A 22,064-nucleotide genomic window follows, 5' to 3' on the forward strand; every position below is an offset into this window, starting at 1 on the left:
ATATTGACATTTGACTGGTACTACCTTAGTTTTATAAAGTAATATCTTAGTTAAAGAATAAAAAACAATAAGGAAAAAAGTTTCAAAATCTCTCGATCGTGTCATCTTTGTAATAGAGCAGCGCTTCCTTGTCTTAATTGGCAAAAAAGTAAATAGAGATTACTGAATTTTCTACAGTACAACATAAACAATTTAAACCATAAGACGATCAATTGGTAAACAAATTGATTAATGCATGTGGCAAAAAACTGATCTATGTGAAACAGTTCTACAAGCATATGTATCAACCTACATATTACTACTACTATTAAACACCAACAACTTAACAAAGCAGATATAAAGTTAGGAAACTACTGTTTATTGAAATTTCTATCACAACATATATGATGCGATTACTCTCGCTGAACTTTGAACCTTCCCTTGGCAGCTTTCACAGAAAATAAGCGACGACCATTCTCATCTCGGGGGCCCTTGATCTTGCCTCCTACCAAGTTCACCTTGATTTTCTGGCCGGACTCCTACATATATACAAAGCATCAACTCGATCATTGTCACACCTCCTTTTTCCCGAGGGGTGGGGGATAATAGAGTTTTTTCAATTAAAGTGACATTAATCGAAATGAGATTATTTATTTATTCAGAGTCGTCACTTGGAATAATTTATAATGTCCCAAGTCACCGGTTTATTTTAAATCCTAAATCGAGGAAACTTGACTCTATTTTAAAGTTCACGAAATCAGAAAACCGGATAAGAAATTCTGTTAACCCGAGAGAAGGTGTGAGGCACTCCCGAGTTCCGTGGTTTTAGCATGGTCGCTCAACTATTAATAATTAGCCTAATTATCTGATTTATTATATGTTTAAAACTTATGTGCATTTTTACCTTCGAACCGTTTTTAATTAATCAACTAACCACTCTTAATATTTATGGATTTTTTTTAAACAAGTCGCGATGTCGCGCACTCGTTTTTGTACACATTGCGAATTGCGTCATGTGAAACGCACCCGCGATTTACAACATGTTTATTTTATTATTATTTGAAGTTATGGTCGAATCATGTGAAACGCACACTCGAATTGGGATTTATGTATTGTGATCATGCCACGGGAACCGTACCCATGGCCACGATGATTTATTAATCGCGCCTAAAGCAGAACTACGAATGTTTATAAGTCGTTTCACAGACATCTCAGTCTCAAATGTGGTAAATACGAATCAATGGCTTCACTTCTCAATCACAGTAAGGCAAATCACGATAAAAAAAAGAGAATTCAAACTTTAATTCTCCTAACCTAGTACACAAATAACATTGTATCAACTAAAGTCAACTCAATTAAGCTTATTACACAAACTTGCCATTCCTATCAAGTGGACGATTTGATTAATCATTTCTCATGCCTATTGACATTTCAACAATACTCTAACACTATTCAAGTTCAAAGACATATGAACATGTAGAAACCCAATACAACAATTAATGAATTCAGAAGAGCAAAAGGCTAAAGCAAGGAGTTCTTTCCCCCTTTTTATTTCAGAGCCCCAAACAAACAGAAAACAAATTATCATGAGTTTAAAATTACTAAATGATACATATGCAGAAAGCGTTCAATCACGCGAGGGCAATAGTGGGTCGGAATTTCATGAAGAAACAGAAGACATAATTCATATTCTGTCAAGACAAAAACTCGAGTTCACAAGTGAATACCTGGTTATGTAAGAACCAATTTAAAGGGCCGAATAAAGGCGAAATAAAGAAAGTTGAAAACTCAGCAACCAGTGCAGTCCAAATCGGTAAGCAAGCAACTCATCTACAGCTTCTAATAACCTTGAAAACCCCAGAGATTATGAAGAAAAGAGGCTGAAATGTTGAATCGGCTATATGATTTTAACTCCGAAATTTGACTGTTTCTTTCTAAGAAATTCTGAAGTTTAGTTATAAATATTCTGAAGTTTCAACAGCTGTATTTAGGCGTGTTGAGAGTGAGGTGAGAAAAGAGACGAAGGTGAAGGCGGCGCTAGGTTTTTCAAAGGGGGATCTGCCTGTTATCCCCTCTCCTTTAGGTTTGGGAAAATGGGTGTTTTAAAGAGAGGGGGGATCCGGTTGGGCCAGGCGGGTCATGAAAATTGGGCTTCTAAAGGGATGGGCTTGATATAATTGTAAAATTAGTCACTTTGGACTCAAATTTTAATTAAAATTAATTTGTATGGCTAAACTATTATATATATTTTACTCAATAATTGACTAATGACCTAATTAATTAACTAATCTAAAAATACATTTTTTGGTTTTTAGATATTTATATAATGCATTTAATAATGTAATTAAATCCTAAAATGCAGTTTAAAATCTAAAATGCTATGAAATTAAGATTTGAACATTTTTATGATTTACGATATTCCCAACATGTATAAACAATGCGAATAAATGCAAAATAAATAAAGAAAAATTTCTAAAATTCATAAAAACAATTAAAATTATTTTTGGATTATTTTTAGGAGTAATCTCTTATGTGGGGCAAAACTTAGGTGCTCACAGCTGCCCCTCTTTGCTCGAAAACATGAAGAGTTTTCGGGCAAAGATAAAGTGAGCAATTACGAGTAATTTTTGCCCGTTTGGATACTCCATGGGAAGCGGGTTTTTTTTTGAAAGTTTGACCGAACCTTGCTTCGGAGGTTGCCTACATATCCTTGGCTATAAAGGAATCAGGTCAGTGTAGTTCTGGTAATTTTTGTAGCTAGGACTACTAGGAGCTGTGATTTTATTGTTGTTGCTATTGTTACTGCTTGCTGAGCTCCTTATTATACCAAAATCAAAAATGAAAAGAAACTAAACAAGCCTACCAACACTGAGTTACAAGGTTCCTATCTCTAAGTCTTCTGAAACTCGATCTTGAGTTTTGGTTGTTCTTCATGCAGACTCTGATCTGAACCTTGATGCTTGCTAGCTGTAGGTGCTAGTTCATTCTTCTTTAGCTTTTTCGGATCAAGACGGGACAGGAAAAGCTTGTGACTTCAATCATGTCTTGAGCAGTCCACATCTTTTCTCTGCTTCTACACTTTGGATTCAATTATTTTCCATTTCTTTCTCTATTTTGGATTGAGACTTCTTTTTGGTTATCTCAAACCTTGTGCCTCGAGGTAAATACATGCTCATACACCAAAACAAACGAACGAACGAATTTTTTCTGCCCCAATTTTCACTAGGAAAATTTTGTGAGTTATTTGTAACAAAATACTATATTACTTAATTATTGAAAGCAATAAAAAAAGAGGAATGGTGTACCCTGAAAAGATCATGATGATTTTTTTCTATTGTTCCAAAAGAATGTCTCAACTAAGGATTGGTGTACCTTATGTTGGGAAAATGTGGCCAGGGATTGGGATACTTTATATTGGCAATCATATCAGGGAGTGGTGTATTCTGCATTTAAAATCAAACCAACTAGGTAGTGGTGTACCCTATGCTGGTGAACACAGCTAGAGATTGGTGTACCCTATACTGGTAAGGAAATGTAACCAGGGGTTGGCGCACTGTATCACTGAAAAGGAAATGTAACCAGGGGTTGGCGCCCTGTATTACTGAAAAGGAAATGTAACCAGGGGTTGGCGCCCTGTATTACTGAAAAAGGAAATGTAACCAGGAGTTGGCACCCTGTATTACTTAATTGTAACTAGGGGTTGGTGCCCTGTATTACTGAAAAGGAAATGCAACCAGGGGTTGGCGCCCTGTATTACTGAAAAGAAAATGTAACCAGGGGTTGGCGCCCTGTATTACTGAAAAAGAAATGTAACCAGGGGTTGGCGTACTGAAAAGGAAATGTAACCAGGGGTTGGTGCCCTGTATTACTGAAAAGGAAATGTAACCAGGGTTGGTGCCCTGTATTACTGAAAAAATATTGAATCCTCTGGGCAAAAAGGTTCTACCTGGGTTAAACTACGAAAAACAAACATGGGCGAATAGTACTTCTACCCGGAAATATGTGTTGGATCCACCTAGGCAAAAAATGTTCTACCTAGGTTAAGCTACAAAAGTAACCTGAGCGAAGAGTACTTCTACCCGGAACTATGAGCTGAATCTCCTTAGGCGAAAAGGTTCTACCTGGGTTAAGCTACGAAAACCAAACTTGGGCGAAAAGTACTTCTACCCGGAACTATGAGCTAGATCCCCTAGGAGAAATGGTTCTACCTGAGTTAAGCTTTGTATAAAAACCTGAGCGAAGAGTACTTCTACCCGAAATATGAGTTGGATCCCCCTAGGCGAAAAGGTTCTACCTGGGTTAAGCTACGAAAAACAAGCTTGGGAAGAGTAGTTCTACCCGGAAATATGAGATGGATTCCTCTAGGCGAAATGGTTCTACCTCGGTTAAGCTTCATAAAATAACCTGAGCAAAGAGTACTTCTACCCGGAACTATGAGCTGGATCCCCCTAGGCGAAATAGTTCTACCTGAGTTAAGCTATTTATAAAAACCTGAGCGAAGAGTACTTCTACCTGGAAATATAAGCTGGATAACCCTAGGCGAAAAGATTCTACCTGGGTTAAGCTACGAAAAACAAGCTTGGGAAGAGTACTTCTACCCGAAAATATGAGCTGGATTCCCCTAGGCGAAATGGTTTTACCTGGGTTAAGCTTCATAAAACAACCTGAGCGAAAAATACTTCTACCCGGAACTATGAGCTGGATCCCCTAGGCGAAATGGTTCTACCTGAGTTAAGCTATGTATAAAAACCTGAGCGAAGAGTACTTCTACCCAGAAATATGAGCTGGATCTCCCTAGGCGAAATGGTTCTACCTGGGTTAAGCTATGAAACAACCTGAGCGAAGAGTACTTCTACCCGAAAATATGAGTTGGATCCCCCAAGGCGAAATGGTTCTACCTGGGTTAAGCTACGAAAAGAAAAGCATGAGCGAAGAGTACTTCTACCCAGAACTATGAGCTGGATCCCCCTAGGAGAAAATGTTCTACATGGGTTAAGCTACAAAAAACAGCCTGGGCGAAGAGTACTTCTACCCAAAAATTATGAGCTGGATCCCCCTAGGCGAAAAGGTTCTACCTGGGTTAAGCTACGTAAAACAACCTGAGCGACGTAAAACAACTTGAGCGAAAAGTACTTCTACCCAGAAATATGAGCTGGATCCCCCAAGGAAAAATGGTTCTGCCTAAGTTAAGCTACAAAAAAAAGCATGAGCCAAGAATACTTCTACATGGAACTATGTGCTGGATACCTCTAGGAGAAATGGTTCTACCTGAGTTAAGTTATGTAAAACAGCCTAGGCGAAGAGTACTTCTACCCGAAACTATGAGTTGGATCCCCTAGGTGAAAAGGTTTTACCAGGGTTAATCTACGAAAAATAGCCTGGTCGAAAAGTGCTTCTACACGGAACTGTGAGCTGGATCCCCCTAGGCGAAAAGGTTCTACCTGGGTTAAGCTACGTAAAACAACCTGAGCAAAGAGTACTTCTACCCGAAAACTATGAGCTGGATCCCCCTAGGCAAAAAGGTTCTATCTGGGTTAAGCTACGAAAAATAGCCTGGTCGAAGAGTACTTCTACCAAGAACTGTGAGCTGGATCCCCCTAGGCGAAAAGGTTCTACCTGGGTTAAGCTACGTAAAAAAACCTGAGCAAAGAGTACTTCTACTCGGAAACTATGAGCTGGATCCCCCTAGGCAAAAAGGTTCTACCTGGGTTGAGCTATGAAAAATAGCCTGAGCGAAGAACATTTCTACCCGAAACTATGAGCTGGATCCCCCTAGGCGAAAAGATTCTACCTGGGTTAAGCTACATAAAACAATCTGAGCGAAGAGTACTTCTACCTAGAAACTATGAGCTGGATCCCCCTAGGCGAAAATGTTCTACCTGGGTTAAGCTACAAAAAATAAGCCTGGGTGAAGAGTAACTCTACCCGGAACTTTGAGCTGGATCCCGCTAGGCGAAAAAGTTCTACGTGGGTTAAGCTACGAAAAACAAGCCTAGGCGAAGAGTAACTCTACCCGGAACTATGAGCTGGATCACCCTAGGTGAAAAGGTTCTACCTGGGTTTAGCTACGAAACAACCTGAGCGAAGAGTACTTCTACCCGAAACTATGAGATGGATCCCCCTAGGCGAAAAGGTTCTATCTGGGTTAAGCTACGTAAAACAACCTGAGCGAAGAGTACTTCTACCCGGAACTATGAGCTGGATCCCCTAGGCGAAAAGGTTCTACCTGGGTTAAGCTACGAAAAACAAGCCTAGGCGAAGAGTAACTCTATCCGGAACTTTGAGCTAGATCCCCCTAGGCGAAAAGATTCTGCCTAGGTTAAGCTACGAAACAACCTGAGCGAAGAGTGCTTCTACCCGGAACTATGAGTTGGATCCCCCTACGTGAAAAGGTTCTACCTGGGTTAAGCTACGTAAAACATCCTAGGAGAAGAGTAATTCTACCCGGAACTATGAGATGGATCCCCCTAGGCGAAAAAGTTCTACCTGGGTTAAGCTACGAAACAACCTAAGCGAAGAGTACTTCTACCCGGAACTATGAGCTGGATCCCCTGGGCGAAAAGGTTCTACCTGGGTTAAGCTACGAAAAACAAGCTTGGGAAGAGTACTTCTACCCGAAAATATAAGCTGGATTCCCCTAGGCGAAATGGTTTTACCTGGGTTAAGCTTCATAAAATAACCTGAGCGAAAAGTACTTCTACCCGAAACTATGAGCTGGATCCCCCTAGGCGAAAAGGTTCTACCTGGGTTAAGCTACGTAAAACAACTTGAGCGAAGAGTACTTCTACTTGGAACTATGAGCTGAATTTCCCTAGGCGAAAAAGTTCTACTTGGGTTAAGCTACGAAAATAATCTGTAATAATGATGCATGCTGAAAATAAAAGGAAATAGAGATTTTGTGAAAATCACCTTTAGTGACATTCGTTCTTTAGGAATCGACATTCAGCACTGCTTTGTTCCTGCTTCAAAACAAAGAAAAATTATGAGTTTTAAAAGTGGTGGTCGGTTTGGTGCCTTGATGTCCTTGGCAACTTGGCGTTGTGCCCATCTTTTTTTTATGATGATTTCAACCTGCCACTAGATATTTCGTGAATACCACTTGCATTTCTAGCAACAGAGATCCTTTGTCTTTTCAACCTTTTACATGACGGTTGGTCACGTGGGACTTAGCCATTTCAACTTTATTTTTGCCTTTGTGGCATTTCACTTCTGACTTCTTTCCTCCATAACTTTCAATTTCAGAGTATTGGGGAACTTTTGGCTTTTCCAACTTTGCCAAAACGGTTAGTCACTTGGGACTTAACCTATTAAACTTCATTTTGCCTTGTAGGCACTTTCAATTTGATTTTCTCCTTACAAGAGTTTTTGATTTCTAAGCATCGGCCGCCATAGCCAGTCTGGGTCGACTTGATGCCCCTGCCGAGTCTGGGTGCCTTTTTTTCATAATAGCTTGTATTAAACGAGAGCCCTATAAATCAGTCTTGTAATATCTTCTTTGCCTTAGTTTTTGGAACAGAGTTAGACCGAAAGAGATTCAAAGAACAAAAAAAAACAATGGAATGGACAATGAATATAGACAAGAGGTATCCCTTTCGGGGAAAAGAAAGGACTTATCTGAAGTACTTGCGGACTTCAATGAACATGACATGCCTTTTGTACTGGATGCCTGATCCGTGTAAACCGTCCGACTCTTAGAAATTCATCACAACTTTTGCCTCAAAACCGAGAAACCTTGGCCGGGACTTTGCCGATGTCAATGGTTGTGAGGAACCTTTTTCGATCAATGTTGCCCTTTGCGGGTTTTCAACAGCTTACCTCTCTCATTTTTTCCTCATCGTCACCTTATAGTGCTCTTTACGAGTTTTCACTAACAAGGCTCTCTCATTTCTCTTCTCATCATTGCCTTATAATGCCCTTTGCAGGTTTTCACTAACAAGACTCTCATTTTTATTTTTTCTGCTCGTCATCGCCTTATGGTGCCCGTGAGGTTTTCACGAATAAGACTCTCTCATTTTATTTCTCTCATTTTGGTGGCATCTGATCCAAGTGACTGTATCCTTCAATTCTTTAACATTCTCATTGATTGATCGGAAGGACTTGAAAACGATTTGGATAAAAAAGATTTGGATTGAATTACAACTTTGGAACCTCTCAGGCGAAACCATCGCCGAACCATTGTAACATTTTCCCCAGTTTTAACTTTTTGGGGAATGTGAATTTTTATTTTGGTGTGACTGAACCCCAGAGAGAGGCTGCCTACATATCCTTCTGGAATCAAGTCAAACGTAGTTCAAGACACTTTGTTTTGATTTTCTTTTGTTTTTTTTCATTTTTTTTCTCTTTGTTTTTCATTTTCTTCTTCTTTTTTTCATAAAACTTCCAGGATCCGAAGAGGGTAATCAAAGAAAAGTAACCGGCTCAAAAGGGTTTGCAAAGGGTTGATAGTGTTTGGGTAGCGAGAATGAAAGTCTTCGTCATCCCAATCAGAGAACATTAAAGATGCGTAAAAGGATCAATCATAATACCTTTTGACCGTGTCTGTATAGACAGTTGTCTCAGAAACATTTCCTTCGATATCTCCCAAATACAACGCTCCCTTTTGGCAGTAATCTTGTTACAATGCATGGACCTTTTCAATCTGGAGTCAATTTTCCTTTGGCTTCTTCATGATACGAGAGGATACGTCTTAGGACGAGTTGCCCCACTTCGAACTTTCTGGGCCACACTTTATTGTTGTAGGCACATGCCATTATTTGTTGGTACAACTACCCGTGAAAAACTGCGGCCATACGTTTTTCATCAATCATAGTCAATTGTTCCAAACCGGTTTTGACCCAATCTTTATCCTCAATCTCGGCTTCGACAATGATCCAAAGAGATGGAATTTCTTGTCTTAGGCCTAGTGTTCCAATTTTTTGTTTATTTTCTCACAAGCCTTATCTTCAACACATTCTGCTTCTTGATTCATTATTTCGAAGTGTGACGACGTTTTAGGATCTGGGCATGAAGTCCGGAAGCATGTCATATTATTAAAATCTTTATTAACAGAATTGAAAAGAGAATAAAAAAATGACAAAATTAAGAAAAGAGACATTCTTGGACAATAAAATATTGATTTCATTTGATTTATTTTTGATTTGTTTTGATTTTTTTTGATTTTTTTAAGATAGAAGGGTTTACATTAGAAAGTAAGACAATAAAAGTAAAATATCTGGATTACACCCTGAAATAATTCGGAGGCAGAAAAGATAGCAAGACTGGCTACCAAGACTCCCGTTTAATAGGGAACTTTCAGGTTTGGCGCCCGTTTTTAGGTTTCTCTTCTGTCGCGGCAATGGCTACTAGGGCTTTCAATGCTGGTTCATCAATTCTTCAACTGCCCTTTTGAGGATCCAACAATCCTCTATATCATGTCTCACTGCTCCAGAGTGGTATTCACATCTACCATCAACTTGGTGCGAGGCGGATTCGGGATTTGTCCGATTCGGGGCCACTGGCTGCAACAGACATAGCCCGATTAGCTTTTGAAACAAACTTTTATATGATTCATTAGTATGGGTGAACTGATTCCTTTTGAGGGGATCATTTGGGCGAGGATTGTATTGGGGAACATTTGGTTGGGGGTTATACGGAGCTTGGTAATGATACGCATTTTTGGGAGGTGGAGCTCGATTTTGTGTATAATGTTGTGGCCGCGTGTACTGTCACGCTTTCATCACCGCATTGGGAGGCAGTGTCACGTCATAAGAAGTGTCTTTATGGGGACAATAGTGTTGTGACGCCTTAGAAAGCATATATGATTGGTTGAATGACCTGCGGGCCTCCTCGAGCTCGAAAACATCATGCTCCCTCTTCCCTCATGTTTCTGTTCATCAAACCCCTCGAACCATTCTGAACGGTCTGTGATGTGGCCTTGAAGGCAGCATGACTCGAGATTCGGCCCATTTTTAAACCATTTTCGATCATCTCCCCAATTTTGATAGCCTCGGCGAATGGATTATCCACAGCGGACATCATATTCTGGAAGTAGTCCGCCTCTTGGGCCTGTAGGAAGATCGTAACCATTTCTGCTTCGTCCATAGGAGGTTTTACCGTGGCGGCTTGATCGCGGCATTTGAAAGCATATTCACGAAAACGTTTCGCGATTTTCGTTTTAAAATTGGACAAAGCGTTCTTTTTGGATTATTTTTTTTCACTCTTGCTTCTTTTTTTCGCTCTTTGTTTTTCTTTGATATTTTTGTCACTTTCTTTCTTCTCTTTTTTTTCACTCGATTTATTTAATGGCTATGATTGAATCCGATGAGGATTGCCTGCGTATCATAACGCCGCATGAATCAGATCTTGCGTAGTTCGGGCAAAATCAGGAATAAAGTAAAATAAAGTAACTTTTTTTTTACTCATATACAAATAATCACAGATTTCTTTTTATTTTGCTTTTTTTTTTTTGGAATCTTTGAAAGAAATACTTTTAAAAAAAAGAAAGAAAATATTTTGAATTTTTTTATTTTTTTTGTAAATTTAAAAAGACAAAAAATAATTTTTTGGATTTTGATTTGTTTTTTGAATTTTGGGAGAAAGGCCTTTTTTTTTTAAAAAAAAAGGAAGAAAATATTTTTGAAATTTTGGATTTGACGTCTCAAAGAAAGACTTCTAAAGAAGGAATTAAAGATTTTTTTTTTTTTTGGATTTTTAAAAATTAGGGGCCGGAACCGATGAGGTTTGCCTACGTATCTCACATCCGGTGAGAATCAGACCCGCGTAGTTCGGTCAGATCGGGAATAGACTAACCCATTTTTCTTTTTCCTTTTTTTTATAAAGACTTTTAAATATTATTTTTTTTATTTTTTATGGAATTTTGAATTATTTGTTTTTAAAAGAAAGAATTCTAAAGATGGAAGAAAATATTTTGGATTTTGATTTGGATTTTTGTTTTGAAAGATTTCAAAAGAAAAAAGGAAAATATTTTTGGATTTAGTTTTTTTTTTTTTTTGGATCTTTTAAGGAAAGAATTCTAAAGAGGGAATTAAGTGAACGGAAAATATTTTTGAATTTGTTTTTTGAAAATTGGGGCCGGAACCGTTTGCCTACGTATCTCACATCCGGTGAGAATCAGACTCGCGTAGTTCGATCAAACTGACTATTTTTCTCTTTTTGATTTTAATGAAAATTAATCTTTCCACTTCAAGCCAAACTACTACAAAAACTTAGTAAAAAAAAGATTATTTGTACTAATCTAGGAGAATGATTTTTTTTGAATAATTTCGCTCAACTAATTTTCTAAAGCCGGCCAACAATGCAAGCAAGCCTTCCAAATGATGTAGCAAGTAGCACATAAGTGAACATGATGGTCTCAAAGAGGATACCTGTCTTATACAGACCCGACCCCTGTGCCAAGTTTCGCTATGTCAAATGCACGTGATGCAAATAAACCGAGCATACTAGGGATATCCGGCATGAGGATTGTTCTTCTAGGTTTAAAAATTCTAAAGGAGATGGTATCTAGACCTGACTTACCTGGGCGGACAATCCGAGCCGAGGAGCGTCAAGCGTCACCAGTAGTAGAACAACACTGGCTAGCTAACGACTCTCTCGCCTAAAAATATGTGACTAAATCCTTCACCAGAAGCTGGTAGGCTAACTGGCTTTATCTCAAGACAGAAATTTTGTGATGCTGGTAAGCAAACACAACATAACTAACTATCAAAAGACTCAGAGGGATGCGAGAGAAGAGTAACAATTCTATATACAGTTCAAGCAATATTAAAGTGGTAAAAGGCGGCATTTAGCACATTAGGCTCAAACATGTAAAAAATCAAATAATAAACAAAAACCCAAGTATAACAGTTATTCTAAGCCTGAATTCTGAACCCTGAACCAGAGATTCTGGGTTTTTATTCCCCAGCAGAGTCGCCAGAGCCGTCACACCTCCTTTTTCCCGAGGGGTGGGGGATAATTGAGTTTTTTCAATTAAAGTGATATTAATCGAAATGGGATTATTTATTTATTCAGAGTCGCCACTTGAAATAATTTATTGTGTCCCAAGTCACCAGTTTATTTTAAATCCCAAATCGAGAAAACTTGAACCTATTTTAAAGTTCGCGAAACTAGAAGACCGGATAAGAAACTCTGTTAACACGAGAGAAGGTGTGAGGCACTCCCGAGTTCCGTAATTTTAGCACGGTCGCTCAACTATTAATAATTGGCCTAATTATCTGATTTATTACATGTTTAAAACTTATGTGTATTTTTACCTTCGAACCATTTTTAATTAATCAACTAACAACTCTTAATATTTGTGGATTTTTTAAAACAAGTCGCGATGTCGCGTACTCGTTGTTTTTGTACACATTGCGAATCGCGTTACGTGAAACGCACCCGCGATTTACAACATGTTTATTTTATTATTATTTGAAGTTATGGTCGAGATACGTAAAATGCACGCTCGAATTGGGATTTATGTATCGTGACCATGCCACGGGAACTGTACCCATGGCCACGATGATTTATTAATTGCGCCAAAAGCAGAACTACGAATGTTTATAAGTCGTTTCACAGACATCTCAGTCTCAAATGTGATAAATACGAACCAATGGCTTCACTCCTCAATCACAGTAAGGCAAATCACGATAAAAAAAGGGAATTCAAACTTTAATTCTGCTAACCTGGTACACAAATAAACATTGTATCAACTAAAGTCAACTCAATTAAGCTTATTACACAAATTTGCCATTCCTATCAAGTGGACAATTTGATTAATCATTTCTCATGCCTATTGACATTTCAACAATACTCTAACACTATTCAGGTTCAAAGACGTATGAACATGTAGAAACCCAACACAACAATTAATGAATTCAGAAGAGCAAAGGCTAAAGCAATGAGTTCTTTCCCCCTTTTTATTTCAGAGCTCCAAACAAACAGAAAACAAATTATCATGAGTTTAAAATTACTAAATGATACATATGCAGAAAGCGTTCAATCACGCGAGGGCAATAGTGGGTCGGAATTTCATGAAGAAACAGAAGACATAATTCATATTCTCTCAAGATAAAAACTCGAGTTCACAAGTGAATACCTGGTTATGCAAGAACCAATTTAAAGGGCCGAATAAAGGCGAAATAAAGAAAGTTGAAAACTCAGCAACCAGCGCAGTCCAAATCGGTAAGCAAGCAACTCATCTACAACTTCTAATAACCTTGAAACCCCCAGAGATTATGAAGAAAAGAGGCTGAAATGTTGAATCGGCTATATGATTTTAACTCCGAAATTTGATTGTTTCTTTCTAAGAAATTCTGAAGTTTAGTTATGGATATTCTGAAGTTTCAATAGCTGTATTTAGGTGTGTTGAGAGTGAGGTGAGAAGAGAGACGAAGGTGAAGGCGGCGCTCGGTTTTTCAAAGGGGGATCCGTCTGTTATCCCCTCTCCTTTAGGGTTTGGAAAAATGGGTGTTTTAAAGAGAGGGGATCCTGTTGGGCCAGGCGGGTCATGAAAATTGGGCTTCTAAAGGGATGGGCTTGATACAATTGCAAAATTAGTCACTTTGGACTCAAATTTTAATTAAAATTAATTTGTATGGCTAAACTATTATATATATTTTACTCAATAATTGACTAATGACCTAATTAATTAACTAATCTAGTACATTTTTTTGGTTTTTAGATATTTATATAATGCATTTAATAATATAATTAAATCCTAAAATGCAGTTTAAAATCTAAAATGCTATGAAATTAAGATTTGAACATTTTTATGATTTACGATATTCCCAACATGTATAAACAATGCGAATAAATGCAAAATAAATAAAGAAAAATTTCTAAAATTCATAAAAACAATTAAAATTATTTTTTGGATTATTTATTAGAGGAAGGAAGTCAGGAAATTGACGGATGAATTTACAGTGGTCAGCCTCCAACCACCATTGAAGAGATAATCCTCAGGCACTAAACCTTCGCACTGGAACATCATAAGAGGGGTATAATCCCCCTCTATAGCATCACTGGCAGTAAACTTAGAGCCATGGCCTGGAATTAGCTTAACAGTTCCTTCCCTATCACATCCATAGCACTGCAGTAAAGAAACACAGAGATGAAATTAAAATTAATGAACAACTAACTCTTAAAAAGTGAAAAATGGAAAAGAAAAGTTATTTTCACCCCTGATATATATTACCTTTGCCACATGGTTGACTTCTTTCCCAACGTGGAAAAACGAGCCACTCATGTAACAACATTGTTCTGGGGTAATGCTGTCACATTCTTCACATTTTAGCTGGAAAAAAAACAAGAACAAAGTAAGCGTGAGAGCAAGTAGGGTTATATATATGTATGCAGTATCTCCTCTATTGATCCCAAAATAGAATATTGAACAAGAAAAACTTAATTTATTTAACAGTGAAAAAATAAGGCATATCTTCGTCATCTGGACCTCCCACTGGTTCCATATCAGTAATGCGTTTTAGTTCGGCAGTTATCTGGAGTAGGTGTTTTATTGTAGTTTCTAAAGTTAGATAGAAATTGGAATTCAAGTTTGGTGTGATGAAAGTGAATGAACACTAAGACATACTATTTATAGAGAGAGTTGTGTGAATGGCTTTTCAGGCATTATTCTCCCAAGCTCGTTTTTCTCTCTTTCATTTCTCCTTTTTGTAATTTTAATTTTAATTTTTTCTTTTCTTTTTACATATTACCTATAGATTGTCGTATGGCCCAAAATGTTTATAATTCTTTTCTTAAGAAAAGGGATATTAAGAAAGGGAAGTTGTTCTATAACATTTTAAAAAAAAATATTATCGCATAAATTGAAATAAAGGAAGTATAATATGGTTTTATATAAGAATAAAAGTACTATGGGGTAACGAATATTAAGTACTTCCTCTTTTCTATTTTATATGGTGATATTCAGAGTACAATGGTCAAATATGTTAAATTTTAAGCCTATTGTCTTTTCAAGTAGAGAAAGGTTGATAAGAAATTCTAGGAGGGTAATTATTGAATGAAAAAACGTGTATATAGTATGTAAATATAAATACCTGGTTGATACCACATCTCTGCTTTTAGCTCTTTTCACAACTTTGCTCCTATTGCATCCAATGTTTTAGTTAATTGTCCATCCTTTTCAAGTGTGATTTCTATGTTATGTATGGCCGAACTGGACTGATCTATTCTATGGTGAAGCATGCATCTGAAGCATAATTTCACACCCACACGATCTTTGCCGAGAGATAGGAGCATTTGGTGGAAGCAGTGCTATATATATCATAGAATCGTAATTTCTTTTGTGAAATAAAATTACATATTTAAAGATTAAATAAAAAATACTACAAGTCAAAGTAATTAGTAATAAATGTTTGAAAATATTTGAAAAATCTTGGTAAAAGAAAAAATTTTTCCACCCAAGGTTTTGGTCTATTGACCAATGAAATGGATGGAGAACAATGAGGCTTTAGTTCAAATTCGAGCAGAAGCAAAAATACTTATAACTTCAAAGTTTGAATGCTCAGTTCAGCAAGATATCTAATTAATCGCTTTTCAATTTATTTTATTACTAAAATAAATATACGTAATATATATTTATTAGATTTTTTTATTTTATGGGAGTCACCGTATAGTAAATATATATAAAATAAAAATAAATATTATATTTACTATACGCTGACTCCCATAAAATAAAAAAATCTAATAAATATATATTAGGTATATTTATTTTAGTAATAAAATTTATTTTACTCTCAGCAATGATTTTACATATATTTATTTTATGTCAACGTATAGTAAATATTATGTATATAATAAAAAATTTAGATACCATTTGAGGTTATCTAGATAAAAATCATTGCAAATAAAAATTAACTGTGTTTAACATTTCTTAGTAAAATATATATTTTACGTATAGTAAATAGATAAATAGTAAATAAATTCTATGTATATGTACTATTTGCTATCTAGATAAATCTGTCATCTTTATTTCTTTCGGTAAACAAGAAAATAAAGGGAACAAATATTTTATCAGATCTTAGATTTCTGTTAAAAATTAAAATATGTTTAGTGTTATGACTAAAAGTGCACCATTTTGTTAAAGTAAATGGACTATTAGTGCTCCATGTGGAAGAATATGTATGACTTTGTATCTAAAGTCAAAGATAATGTATGTTTTTGGGCTTTTTTCAGTGTTATGACTAAAAGTGTACCACTTTGTTAAAGTAAATGTACAATTAGTGCTCCATGTGAAAGAATATGTATGACTTTGAATCTAAAGCCAAAGATCATGTATGATTTTGGACTTTTCCTCTAATACACTATAGCAAAGTAATATTCACATTTTTTATAATAGAAATAAGAGAAAATGGGTCGGGTCATGGAACAGTCGAGTCATGATTTAAATGGTTATTTTGATTTTTTAAATGGTTGGGCTGAAAAGAAATATGACAAATAATATTTAATAAATTCCTAAAAGTGCTGAGTGACTTTTGAGTATACAATGTGCAAAGTATAATGGCTTTTCAGTTACAAAAAAAAGTAAAGTAACTTTTATAGACAATTTCTATTAGTTCAGTGACCATAGGAGAAAGGGAATTTTACTTTTGGTGCTTAGTCTAGATTATGTTTGTAATCTAATTTTCTGGGTTCTTGAGCAAGTATTTTCTTTCAATTTTCAGCTTCTTCCCTATATTTTAAGGATAAGTACGACCGCATTGTTGCTTAGTCTCTGTCATTGTATTTCAAATTAATTATTATCTTTTGGATGCTGTACCTTACACCTAACAATAGTTTTTCACTGTGTCAATATTTCTTGCAGGAGTGTTGAAACTGGTCTTCCTGAGCTTATGGTTAATTTTGTGACTTCTTCTTACGATCCTGAATGATTGAGGCCCATTGTTGAGAAAATTGCAGCTATCCTTGAAGTGGTTGGTAAACATAATTGCAGATAGTTTTGTTCTTTTGTCTATTAGTATGAAAAGACAAGAGTGAGTTGCTCTAGTGGTGAGCACTCTTCACTTCCAACTGCAATGACCTAACCGGCCATATTAACTATTAAAACCCCGTTCCCTAAAATAAAACTTGTTGTAGGTGCTTGTAATGATTTATGACTTGCGGGGATGGTTGGTTCGGGATTTGGAAGTGTTTGAGGTGAAACCGGAACACTTGGTTCCTTAAGTTGGCCTTAAAGTGCTAAGTTTGACTTCGGTCAACTTTTTTGTGAAAACGATCCCGGAATAGAATTTTGATGATTCCAACAGCTCCGTATGGTGATTTTGGACTTAGGAGCGTGTTCGCAATTTTATTTGGAAGTCCGTAGTTAAATTAGGCATAAAAATGGCTAAAGACAAGAACTTAAGTTTGGAAATTTGACCGATGAGTTGACTTTTTGATACCGGAGTCGGAACTCAGTTCCGAAAATTTTTATAGCTCCGTTATGTAATTTATGACTTGTGTGTAAAATTTGAGGTCAATCGGAGTTGATTTGATAGGTTCCGACATTGAATGTAGAAGTTGAAAACTCTTAGTTTCATTAAACTTGAATTGGGGTATGATTCATGGTTTTAGCGTTGTTTGATGTGATTTAGATGTTCGACTAAGTTCGTATGATGTTTTAGGACTTGTTGGTATATTTGGTTGAGGTCCCGAGGGCCTCGGGTGAGTTTCGGATGGTTAACGGATCAAAAATTTGAGTTAAAAAGCTGCTGCAATTTTTCCTCTTCAGTTGGACAGTCTCGGCTGTGATCAAGCCCAGATATCGAGCCAGATATCGAGCCTAGGTATCGAGCCCAGGGTTGACGAGGCACAGGCTCGAGCTTGTGTATCGAGGCTATGATCGAAGGCCCAACCTCGATACCCTGATCGAGGCCATGACCAAGGTCTAGGCTCGAGCCTGTGATCGAAGCTGCGATCGAAGGCAAGGCTCGAGGGCATGATCGAAGGTATGGCTCGAGGGCTAGGATCGAGACCCATACTCGATGCCCTGATTGAAGGCTCAAGCTCGATGCCATGATTGAGGCTATGATCGAAGGCCCAACCTCGATGCCCTGATCGAGGCCATGACTGAGGTCCAGGCTCGACCTTGTGATCGAAGCCCCGATCGAGGCCCAGTTCGAGGACCAGTTCCGAAGGCTGCTGGGTAGTTTTATAAAAAGAGGGCATTCGTCCCATTTGCCATTTTTGACGAACTTAAGCTTGAGCAGAGACGACTTTTGGCAGATTTTCAGGGGAAAAACATTGGGGTAAGTGATTCTAACTCGGATTTGGTCTACATATACAAGTATATCATTGTTTTCACAATTTAATTAGTGTTTTGAGAATGAAATTTGTAAAAAAGTTTAGAAATCTCATAGAAACGAAATTTTGAGATTTCGGTATCGATTCGGAGTCGGATTTGAGTGAAACTGGTATGGTTGGACTCGTAATTGAATGGGTTGTCGGATTTCATTACTTTCGTCGGATTCCAAGATGTGGGCCCCACGGGCGAATTTTTAATTAATTTCAGGATTTTTATTAAAATGTAGTATTTCCTTATAAAATTTATTTCCTATAATTTTTAGTGATTGTATCGAATTATTTTGGCTAGATTCGAGCCATACAGAGTTGGATAATCGTGGAAAATGCAAAATTATGGATTAAATTGGAGAAAGACGAGATAAGTCTCTTGTCTAGCCTTGTGAGGGGGAAATTACCTCATAGGTGATTAAAATTAAATAATTGTTGCTAATTGTGGGGGACTACGTACGCACGTGGTGACGAGAGTCCGTGCGTAGCTACTATTAATACTAAAGTCCGGGTAGTTTATGACACAGAGCATGCCTTACTTGTGTAAATTGTATTCTTTGATTTATTTATATTAATTGATATCTATATGAATATATTGTGAATTGTTAGATAAAGATATTAAAGGATGGAAATCTCATAGGCTTGATTGTTTGTTTTAATCAATTAATTGTTAAAAGAAATTGTTCTTCTCCCAAATTCATCTTATAATAAATACACTCTCCTTCCGGAGGCACATCAAAAAAATGTCCTCCATTCTTGTGGAGCGGGCCGAATGCCTCGGCAGGATAGATGCATCTATGGATCGCGCCGCACTTCCCTCGGCAGTGTACACGACACTCTGGATCGGGCCGTACGTCCTCGGCAGAAATCGTACTTAATAATAATAATTACACGATACTTTAATAATTTATTTCAGCTTGAGAAGCTAATTAATTATTTGGAAAAATCCTTGGAATTTAATGAATTATTATTCTTGCTTGATTATGGAATTAATTGTTACTCATGTAAATGAGATTTAATTGATAAATTGGAATTTTTTCTGAATTGAAGGAATTTAAGTAATATATTGAGAATTGTTACATTTGAAGGAATTTGATTATCTCTGCTGATTAAACAAATTATTGTAAATTCTGTAAATCATGTTGATTTAAATATTCTAGTTTTATTTCAGTTATTATTATTGACCCATAGTGAGTGTCAAAGTCGGCCATCTCGTCTTTACCACTTCGAGATTAGGCTTGATACTTACTGGGTACACGTTGTTTACGTACTCATACTATACTTGCTGCACTTTTTGTGCAGGATCTGAGACAGGTACTAGTGGAGGACCTATCATCACATACCCACGTCATCCCGAGGAATAGTGGTGAGCTGCCTTTCTGAGCCGTTCTGCAGCTACCAGTGTCTCTTCTTATATTTATATTCTGTCTATTTCATTTCAGACAGTATTTGGAGTTTTGTATAATCTACTAGATGCTCATGCACTTGTGATACCGGGTCTTGGCACACACATTGGTAGAAGTTGGTATTTTATTATTTTTTTGGAATAAAAGTTTAACCAATGTACGTTTGATTTATTAGTTGGCTTGCCTAGCTGTAGTGTTGGGCGCCATCACGACCTATAGGTGAAATTGGGTCGTGACAACATGGTATCAGAGCACTAGGTTCACGTAGGTCTCACAAGTTATGAGCAGACCTAATAGAGTCTTGCGGATCGGTACGGAGACGTCTGTACTTATCTTCGAGAGGCTATATGGTGTTAGGAAACTACCTTTCTTCATATTCTATCGTGCAATTGATGTAGTACTAAATATCCTTCTCTTATTCTCTCACAGATGGTGAGAACACGCTCTAATGAGATTCCAGACCAGGGAAGAGCTACTCCCACAGTTGCTAGAGGATGAGGCAGAGGCCGAGGGAGGGCTCCAGCCCGTGGTAGAGGGCGAGGACATCCCAGGACTATTCCGGTTATGTCGCCAGTGGATCCAGTAGAGAATCCCATTATTGAGGAGCAGGGTGAGGTGCATGTGGCAGAGCCAGCTCCGGTGGACTTCACATCTGCATCGGGATTTCAGGATGTCATGGGTCGTATGTTGCGATTCATGGATAATATGACTCAGGCCGGTTTATTTCCGGCAGACCCAGCCACATCTCAGGCGGGCGGTGAAGCACAGATACTTACCGCGCAGGCTCATGGACAAGAAGCTGCTATATATCAGACTTAGGGTGCACTACCCGTGGGTGGAGTCCAGCCAGTGGCAACAACTACACCTGAGCCCAGGCCAGCTATAACCGCTGATCCTCAGAAACTATTGGACAGATGGACTAGACTACATCCTCCTGTCTTCGGGGATGAGCGACATGAGGATCCACAGGATTTCATTGATCGTTGCAAGGATAGACTGTACAACATGAGGATATTGGAATCCCATGGGGTTGGTTTCGCTACTTTTCAGCTAGAGGGTAGAGCCCGTAGATGGTGGCAGTCTTATGCTCTTGGCAGACCAGCAGATTCTCCTCCCATGACTTGGGACAGGTTCACCCGTATCTTCTTGGACATGTATATTCCACCCTCCTAGAGGGAAGAGTTGCGGTTTCAGTTTGAGCTGCTCCAGCAGGGTCAGATGTCAGTGATTGATTTTGAGGCGAGGTTTTCTGAATTATCTCGCAATGCACTAATGATAATCCCTACTGAGGCGGAGAGAGTGCGACGGTTTGTAGCCGGTTTACATACTGGTAGTCAGGCCACTATGGCTCGAGAGGTTGAGATGGGTACTTCTTATGAGCGAGTTGTGGAGATAGCCCGGAGGATTGAGGGTGTACGTCAGCGGAGCCGAGAGCAGATTATGAGAGATAAGCGGTTCAGGTACTCTGGAGAGTTTAGAGGTGCTCTGTCCGGGGGCAGAGGTCAGTTCGTGAGGGGACAGTCCAACAGACCCCCATATCCAGCACCACCACCTCCTTGAGGTGCTCCAGTGCGACCTTATCTCAGTGCTATCCCAGAGAGTTCTTACCGCCCACCAGCTATTCAGGGTCCTCCCAGTGGGTATTCAGGTCCCCAGGGCCTGACACTTAGTCAGCAGCCCATCGCACCGAAGAGTTGTTACGAGTGCGGGGATCCCGGTCACATGCGGAGGTTTTGCCCCAGGCTTCGAGGTAGACCAGTACAGCAGGGTCAGCAGCCTATGCTTACCGGACCGGTTGCTCTACCAGTAGTCCGACCACCCAGAGGTGGAGGACAGGTGAGTAGGGGTCGTCCTAGAGGTGGAGGTCAGCCAGGCGGAGGCCAGACAGTTGGCGCTCCAGCTCGGTTCTATGCTTTTCCGGCTAGACCCGATGTAGAGGCCTAAGATGCTGTGATTACAGGTATTATTTCTGTTTGTGGCAAAGATGCCTCAATATTATTTGATCCAGGATCTACGTATTCATATGTGTCATCTCTATTTGCTCAATTCCTAGATGTTTCTCGTGAGTCCTTGAGTACTCCTGTATATGTGTCCACTCCTGTGGGCGATTCTGTTGTTGTGAACCGGATCTACCGGTCCTGTATTATTACATTTTGTGGTTATGAAACTAGAGCAGATCTCTTATTGCTTGAGATGGCCGATTTTGAAATTTTTCTGGGCATGGACTGGTTATCTCCATATCATGCTATTCTAGATTGTCATGCCAAGACTGTTACCTTGGCTATTCCAGTATTGCCTAAGCTGGAGTGGAAAGGTTCGCCTATTAGTTTATTTAATCGAGTTATTTCTTTTATAAAGGCTCAACACATGGTTGAGAAGGGTTGTTTGGCTTATCTAGCCTATGTTCGGGATACT

General features: G+C 38.2%; 1 protein-coding gene and 1 long non-coding RNA gene across 3 annotated transcripts; both read right to left on the minus strand.

Moving 5' to 3' along the window:
• Positions 1–216: 216 nt before the first annotated feature.
• On the minus strand, positions 217–13,547 carry LOC107830710 (uncharacterized). Of its 2 annotated transcripts, none has more exons than XR_012708478.1 (2): positions 13,055–13,547; positions 217–518 (listed from the first exon to the last, which is right to left on the minus strand). It is a non-coding gene; the product is annotated as an uncharacterized LOC107830710 (long non-coding RNA). The 2 variants fall into 2 exon arrangements; XR_001658197.2 differs by lacking the exon at positions 13,055–13,547 and adding an exon at positions 1,707–6,882.
• Positions 13,548–13,840: 293 nt separating this feature from the next.
• Positions 13,841–14,423, minus strand: LOC142179777 (uncharacterized). The gene is made up of 3 exons (XM_075250651.1): positions 14,373–14,423; positions 14,153–14,251; positions 13,841–14,047 (listed from the first exon to the last, which is right to left on the minus strand). Exons 1-3 carry the CDS (start codon positions 14,421–14,423, stop codon positions 13,841–13,843), a joined length of 357 nt encoding a protein of 118 aa, XP_075106752.1.
• Between the last annotated feature and the right edge of the window lie 7,641 nt (positions 14,424–22,064).

Source organism: Nicotiana tabacum, chromosome 4 (assembly GCF_000715075.1).
Source record: "Nicotiana tabacum cultivar K326 chromosome 4, ASM71507v2, whole genome shotgun sequence".
Lineage (NCBI taxonomy): Eukaryota > Viridiplantae > Streptophyta > Magnoliopsida > Solanales > Solanaceae > Nicotiana > Nicotiana tabacum.

What these genes read in the sequence shown, in the direction of transcription:
- LOC142179777 (XM_075250651.1), bottom strand. Translation starts at nt 14,423, where the DNA reads ATGGAACCAGTGGGAGGTCCAGATGACGAAGATATGCCTTATTTTTTC. An exon ending in ATATGCCTTATTTTTTCACT is followed by an intron (nt 14,252 to 14,372) that starts GTTAAATAAATT and finishes TTTTTTTTCCAG; the next exon opens with CTAAAATGTGAAGAATGTGA. An exon ending in AAGTCAACCATGTGGCAAAG is followed by an intron (nt 14,048 to 14,152) that starts GTAATATATATC and finishes TCTTTACTGCAG; the next exon opens with TGCTATGGATGTGATAGGGA.